Consider the following 7,870-nt stretch of genomic DNA (forward strand, 5'->3'; position numbering starts at 1 on the left):
GGGTAGTGCGACAAGAAAGCACCCTCAAGAGTGTAAAATTCTTACAGTGTTGCTTTCTTAGGCCATTCCCTACTTTAGACTCTTGAGTGTAGGATATTATGCCAGAGAAACCTGTCCCAGCGCTAGCTCTCCTCGCCTGTCTCCGCGTCTGCCTTCCTCGTAATTTTACAAATTTAAATTCTATGAGATGTTCCATAGTCGGGAAGCGACGCAGTACACCCCGCGCTTTGTTTTATTTCTTCTGTGCCAGTCTGCACTTCTAATTACATCAAGACATCTGTCTTTTACATGAGGTACTTTTCTTGTGGAATGAATTTTTCTGCTTTGTAGAGTATACAACAAATACGCTACTGCGTCATAAATACTAAAATTGTTGATCAAATCGTGTATCAAGTTGACTCTTTAAAATGTTTCCAGTCAGATTATGTTACTTTCCAAAGGAGGGGGGTGGATTATCATGCTTCTGCGTCAAGGCGAGTGTTATAGGAAAGTGGTCGCTCCCAAGTGGACTCTTAACGACATTCTATTCTACATAAGCGAAGAGGGTCGCAGTGCCAATCCCTAAATCTGTGGTAAAAAATGAAATGTGGTGGATATTGTAATAGGTGGGATCTCTTTTATTAAGGAGACACGCACCTGTGTTTGCCAGAAAGTTTTCTATAAGCCGACCCCTGGCACCACACCGGGAGTCTCCCTACAAAGTGCTGTGAGCGTTAAAATCACCAGCGATAACATAAGGTTCTAGGAGCTGGCCAATTAGCTTGTAGACTTCTGTTTTGCAAAGTTGGTAAGAAGGCGCTATGTAAATGCAACAGATTGTTATTAATTTGAGAAAGGGAATCGCTCGCGCAGACACCAACTCGAGGGGTATCTGGAAAGAAAGATTTTGGCACGCCTCAGACTTACCTACGAGTACTGCGGCACCTCCGGACGAGTCAACCGCGTCGTCATGGTATATCAGGAAGATAGCATACTGGCTGAGGAAATCTGTTTGTGTGGGTTTTTAAATGTGTTTCCTGAACACACAGCGCTTTTGGATTAAACTTATGGAGTAGTTCTGTGACATCGTCGAGATTGTGGAGAAGTCCTCTAACATTACACTGTTGGATTTGTGTGTTCATTTTCATAGTGTGTGTGATGGTGTGTGTTCAAGAATAAATAGTTCGCGGGCCCTTTCCAGGCGCCATGACGCGAGATTTGTCTTCGTTGGAGCGATCGCGAGAATCTCGCCGCTCCTTAGGCGCTGTCGGCACCGTCTGGCTGGTTGTTGTGTCCGTTGCCTCCTGCGAGGCACTGGACGGCGCTACGTTTGAGCTGAAGGCCTCGTCTTGGGACACGAGACCTCTGAGGCCACCAGCCTGGAGGTGGATGACCCCTTCTGCCGGGTCGGCGGAGCAGCGCCAGCTGCAGCCGCCAATGGGGCGGATGACGTCACTGGCGGCTCATTGCGTGTGGGCCGGGCGGTTGCCGGAAGTCGTTGTAGCGCTGCCCCCTGGCGTGCCACATTGGCAAAGCTATCCTTGGGCAGGTATGATACCCGCCTGCGTGCCTCCTTGAAAGTTATATTTTATTTTACTTTGATTGTAACTATTTTTTTTTTCCAGGATGGGCACGACCGCGAGTGTGCGGCGTGCTCGCCATCACAGTTTACGCAGTGGAGAGAGTTTTCACAAGGATTCAGAGGTGTGCTCATGAGCACTGTATTGAGCACAAGTTTCGCGGCCTCGGCAGCTCTGTAAACTGTGGCCGAAACGCTGGTAGTTGAAATACCTGAGAGAACTGGGCACGTATGGCCTAACACGAAGCTTGATGTACGCGGTTTGGTGGACTCGGGCAGAGCACTTGAACCGAATGTCAGTATCAGGTGCTTGGTCTGGATTTCCTGGCCGTCACGCCTCATCTTAATTCGTTTAACGCTGATGACGTTCTGCTCACGGAAGCCCTCCAGGAGTTCAGCTTAAGTCAGCTCCCACAGATCATCATCTGAGACAACGCAACGGGTGGTAGCACGGTGTGGGGTTACTGTTACTCGGGCATCCCCAAATAACACTAGATTGGGCAGTTTTTCACACTGTTTCTGATCGCAGGGCTCCAAGAGCGATCAGTGCTTGCAGTCCTGGACGCTTTATAACTTGTACCAAAAACTTCGGTAAGAGACTTCGAAACAAGGAATGGTGAAATTGTTCGCACTGGTTTGTCTGTTTTTTCAGAATGAATGACATGGAAATGGGGAAAGCTTCTTTTTGGCGACCAAAAGACTGGAAGACTTCATTGGTGCGCCTTCTTTTTTGCAGGCGATCAGGGTCTGAAGGAATGAAACTGTAGTTTTCGGCATGAACGCCAGCCACCCACCGTGGAGCCCTACAAGGGGACGCTGCAGCGCCTGTAAACACAGGTCCTACAGACGCCAGCTGTACGTCGCCACTATAACCGAATATGACATTACATAGGTTGGCTACTCACGCAGAGTTAACCCTCGCTGCCAAAAAGATTGGAATATAGAAGAGACAAGAAAACAGGAAAGAATGAAACTGAGAGAAAAATACGAATGTTTGAGAGGATAATAGGCAAAGGCAACTACCGATTTCTCCCAGAGTGTTGTCTACGTGAAGCCGAGGCCAAAGGTGCGTGTTACCGCCTCCGAGAGGCCATGAAGGTCCATACGCTCAGAATTGGCTCCACCCCCAGAATCCTCTTTTCCATGGACACGGCCTAGCCGTGCGCGGTTAGACCATAGAGAAAGAAAAAGACTCCCCTGCAGAGTGTATGTACAACCACACATCTTTGGCTCGCAAGAGGACAATGCCACTGACTGTGGGGAAGTTTGTGCCGTACAAACGAAAGGCGGAATTGGGATATCCACTGTGTATATATATCTCCAGGCGCACCCATGTGGGATATCGAGTTCATGTCCAGCACTTTGCATGGGTTAGCCGCGATGACACTACCCCTGCGATCATCCTTGGAGACTTCAGTGCGAATCTTCCAAAACCAGACAAGAAATGTCTCACTCATTCTGTGCTAGAATAGTTTGGTTTGAAGTGCCACCACACCAATCCAATCACTCAGCTACTCAACAACGGTGTTGCATGTATTTAACTTTGGCCAAGATTATGTCTAATGTTGTAACCGAACCAATCAGCGTATATCACGTGAAACCACATAATTCCTTTTCAGCCACATAAACGCCAAGTGCTAAGCTTCTTGGAATCTACTTTTTCTTCACCGGAATCTGCAATGTTCCTACGGCATTGCTGAAATGTATAGTTGCATATTCGGGCGAAAATGACCGATCGTTTGCAAACTGAACTGTGCACGATGGCTCGCACGATTATCGACTGCGTCTTGAACATTTCCTGCTAAGGGTTCTTATTTTGCAGCGTTGACGTGCTCGAGTCCACTTCTCAAAGCGAAACTTGCTTTGCCTCTTGCTTCAGTTTTCCAGTTGCTGCTGATGCTGCTGCTGTCTTGGTAGGCCGGTACCTGACGTTAATGCAAACACCATATATAAGTCGGGATTAAGTCGTTCCGGCTGGCCGGTGCCGGACATGGTGCAAGCAGACACCGAACACAGTGCGAACTAAGGCGGCCAACAGCGTCAGGTTATGCACGTGAACGTGAGCTCCAACACCGGGACGCCGTCGTTGTCATTTCATCGCCTTCAAGCCATTATGATCATTCCATCGTCGTTGTGTCATCGTCATCTTTCCTCTGTTTTCACTTTGCCGTTGTCACTTCGTTGTCATATCGTCGTCAGAACGTCGCCATCTTTGAACCGTCGTCGTCATGTCAGTGGGTATAGTTATCACAGAGTCGATGTCATGGCACCATGGTTGCTCCATTAGTCGCCATATTGTCGTAGTTGTTCCTGAGTCATCATCCCATTGCCATCATCCCTTGGCCATCGTAACGTCATCATCGTCATTCCTACATTGTGATCTCATTGTCGTCACGACGTCATCGACCCGCCAGCATCGTCATACCATTGTTATCATTTTAACATCGGCATTCCATTGTAGTCATGCCATCGCCGTAATTCCAGCTTCGTCCTTTCGGTCGTCGCACCATCGTTCTCGTGTTGTCATCGTCATACCATTGGCGTCATTAGAGCATCGGCGTCATGTTTACGTCACACCATCATCCAATGGTCATAATGCAGTCATCGTCATGCCATTGTCGTCACACCATCTTCGCCACTACAGCTTCGTCATCTTATGATCACCACGTCATCGCGCCGTCGCCGTCATACTATCGTCGCCACTTCATACCCGTCATTCCACGGTCGTCATGTAGTCTTCGGTATGCCATTCTGGTAATTGTATATTTGTCATTTTGCCGCAGAGATTCCAGTGTTGTCATGCCATTGTCGTTAAACCATCGTCGCCCTTCCGTCGTCGTTGTACAGTAATCTTCATGTGCGACAGAGTCACATTCAGAATGCGACAAGTTTTATGTTTAGCGACACCGTTCGCAGTAAAAAATCTGCACAATTTGAGTTGTGCTTACTTGCAAGTGGTCGCTAAGCAGCAACCTCACTCCTCTTAAGCACCAATGAAAGCTTTGCTTAAACCGATTACCATAGTGCATAGGATCTGCAGATATTCTTATGTGTGTCAGTTTTATCTATGCAACACAAAGCTATTGACCTGCACAGCGGTCATCGCGTATTGAATGCTAGCGTAGACAAACCGAGCGACATAACACAGATTAACAAGACCAAAACTACAGCAGATCTTTGTTTTCGCTGAAAGTCCGCAGCAAGAATCTAAACCCCACAATGCTTTCTTGCGAGCCATCTGTTTTGAAAACATGCAGATACAAAGCGGCACGCTGTTATTTTCTATAAATGCGAAGGGAGAGAAAGACCGGAACGAGAAAAGTAGGAGGCAACATTGTGTAAGATTGCAACGTACTACTTAATTCTCCCTCTCTCTACTAATCACTCTGAAAAAAAATTAAGGTGTTTTACGCTCAAAAACTACGATCTGACTATGAGGCACGCCGTAATGTAGGACTCTGGAAATTTGGACCACCTGAGGTTCTTTAACGTGAACCTAAATCTATGTACACGGTTGTTTTCGCACTTCGCCCCCGTCGAGATGCGGTCGCCATGGCCGGGATTCCATTCCGCGATCTCGTGCTTAGCAGCGCAACACCATAGCCGCTAAGCAACCACGGCGGGTGACTGATCCCTTTGCCCTGGTTGTATTATGTTAGACGTAATACGAATGACGCGAGCAGAACATACTTGAGTGCCACAATGCTGTGGGAAAAAGGCTGCAAGCAGACTGTAGCAAGTTTAAGCAGTATATAAAGAAACAATAAGAAAGAAGAAGTAGTAGAAGAAGAAAATATATACATAAATTCTAACGATGGATTGCAAGTAATGAAATTGAAGAGCGAGAAGGAAAAGTAACCAGATGGTGCTTCCGGCTCCCTTTTCTACGCACTAGTATGAGGGGCTAAAGAAAAAGAGAAAGGGTGCGCAAGATGGTAAATATAGAAAAGAGAGGAGGCACTAAGCGCGCGCGAATTGAGATTGAGAAAGAGTGCAGAGAGAGAGAGAGAGAGCGAGGATGCAGGAAGGAAGGTACGCACAAAAGGCAGGAAAGTTAAATACGCTTTGTCTAGTTGGTTACCGTACATGCAAAGAGAGGGATGATGGAGTGAAAGAGAGAATACAGGAGCTAAGATTATTCAAAGCAATGCGCAGCGCGCCTGTGTGGTTGGACACTCGAGTTGCCTGCAGCTACAGGAGGTGCCTTCATGTGGCTTTCTCGGCTGATTAAGGGTGAGGCCACTCCCCTAGGGCCTCTTCCTTAAATACACGATGTTTAAGAGGTGTCGGCGCCTTTAAGCGACGCTGCCTACTCCTTTTCATCATAGAACTAGATTACGTACCAATGGAAAAAGAAACAAGACGGCATTGAACGAAGGAAAGGTGAAGGACATGAAAAAGACACACAAAACACTCAACATTTCGCCTTATATATGAAGATAGCTAACGACAGAGGGCGAATAAGATACTAGAACGTAGTCTGCACACACACCTGCACTGAAGAAATCAAGTAACACATAAAACGAAGAACCGCTTGCGGTAAATGAGTAGATATCGCATTAAGCTGCTGAGTACGAGGTCGCGGGTTCGATCCAGCGGCCGCGGTAGCCGTATTTCCGTGTGGGACTCAAATGCAAAAATACTCCATCGTGTACTGTGCCCTGGGCGCACGTCGCAGAAACCCAGGTGGTCGAAATTAATTCGGGGTACTCCCACTACAGCCTTCCTGATAACGGGATCACGGTTTTCACGCAAAAATAAAAATAAAAATTCGGCTGTTTTACACGTTGCAAAAAAAAAAACGCCTTAGCAAGAAGCTTTATAGTCCACGATACGTGAGGCGAACAAATCCGAAGGCAGCGGTCGCGAAGGCCACCAGCTGACGCGATGCGCCTGCGCAACACGAAGCGTGGCTGAGGGACAGTACGCTGTGAAACAATACACACGCTTAAGAGTGTAACTCGGTCCACAACTCACACCCTTACACCGTTAGGAGTGTAACGGCGCGAGTTATGTACAGAGAACACCGTTAAGGGTGTAGGTCGGCCCACAGTGTGGCTGCACATATGGATACTCACTTTGCCCGTGACTCGTGGCTTTCGAGTGCTCACGATGGCCGTGTCGGCTTCGCTGGTGTGACTGCCGGCCTCAATCAGCCACGTGGGGAAGGGGTTGTCCTCTTGTTCCGCCGCCATCGACAGCGCGCATGTCGCCAGCAAAACTGACAATCGGAGCAGCATGACCGGTCAGTGCGAACTCTTCACAAGAGGCATATGAAGACTGAAGCTGGTTAGATGCTGCAGAAGTGGGTTGACAAGAAAAAAAAAAAACCCAGCGAATTAGCACACTTGTGACCGGTGTCGAGTCCTCTCGAGGATGATGCCTTCAATGACGAAAGGGCGCGGTCGCTGTGGGCGGAGCCCGCTAATGGCGGCGTCGAGTCTGGCGACGTTGTCAACACCACCTCGTGCGGGGCATTCTCGAATTCCCCAGCTGTGGAGACTGTCGCATTCCGTTCTTGGGTGGTGAGGCAAAACGCCGACGAGGGGGGTTCCGGTATTCGCCCTCCGTCCCAACACTGCACTCCCTTACTGCCGTCAGCTCGCAGGCGCCGGTCGAAAGGCAGAGAGGTCCGCGAAGACAAAGGCACACAGCCCGGGCGCACCTGCCGAAGACTGTGCTGTCATTGTCCACCTGTGGTCGTCATCGTCCCGTCGCTGCACGCGTCTCGTCGGTGTCCTTAAGAAGACCGCGGAGAAAGCCTGGAGAAATCGCGAGCGCCGTCTCCGTTCGTCATTCACGTCACTGCGCGTCGTTTAAGTTGGAAATACTAAATATTCAAATTCTCGCAGCGTGGTTCGTACATAACACTTGCCCTCTGCGCAGCTGCGAATCCGGCCCTGGAGGGCTTTCTGTTATGCGAATCACTACCTCACGTGCGTCATCCCCCCCCCTCCCCATTCGGGGTGCATTGTGTTTGGGCGGCGTTGGGCAAGCGGGACCGGCAAGGGGAAACAAAGAGCATTGTTCCAGATTTTCGGTATCTTTTTTTAAAGTTGTGTACCGAGATAATCGATCAGCGCATTGTAGTACGACATATTTTGAGAAGCCTACGCGAACCTGTGCGCACCTAGGGGATTGGGTTTTGGTCGCACTCAGCCGGGGCCGGCTGCTATACATATAATACGTACATATGTATTTTCATATTCCTCGAAATGTATTCTTTAGAGAGCTGCGCGTTATCAGCTTCTCTCTTTCATAAACCACCGAGAGCGGTGGAACGTGAACTCATCCCCTCTTACATGATACTCA

General features: G+C 48.7%; 1 protein-coding gene across 1 annotated transcript in view; it reads right to left on the reverse strand.

The window, feature by feature from the left end:
• Positions 1–7,465, reverse strand: part of LOC142557469 (uncharacterized) — a 32,968-nt gene extending 25,503 nt beyond the window's left edge. The window contains exon 1 of the mRNA XM_075669345.1: positions 6,637–7,465. Coding sequence (XP_075525460.1) covers positions 6,637–6,798 — 162 coding nt within the window. The 5' untranslated portion in view covers positions 6,799–7,465. The remainder of the gene's footprint in view (positions 1–6,636) is intronic.
• Between the last annotated feature and the right edge of the window lie 405 nt (positions 7,466–7,870).

The sequence above is a fragment of the Dermacentor variabilis genome, chromosome 9 (assembly GCF_050947875.1).
Source record: "Dermacentor variabilis isolate Ectoservices chromosome 9, ASM5094787v1, whole genome shotgun sequence".
NCBI lineage: Eukaryota > Metazoa > Arthropoda > Arachnida > Ixodida > Ixodidae > Dermacentor > Dermacentor variabilis.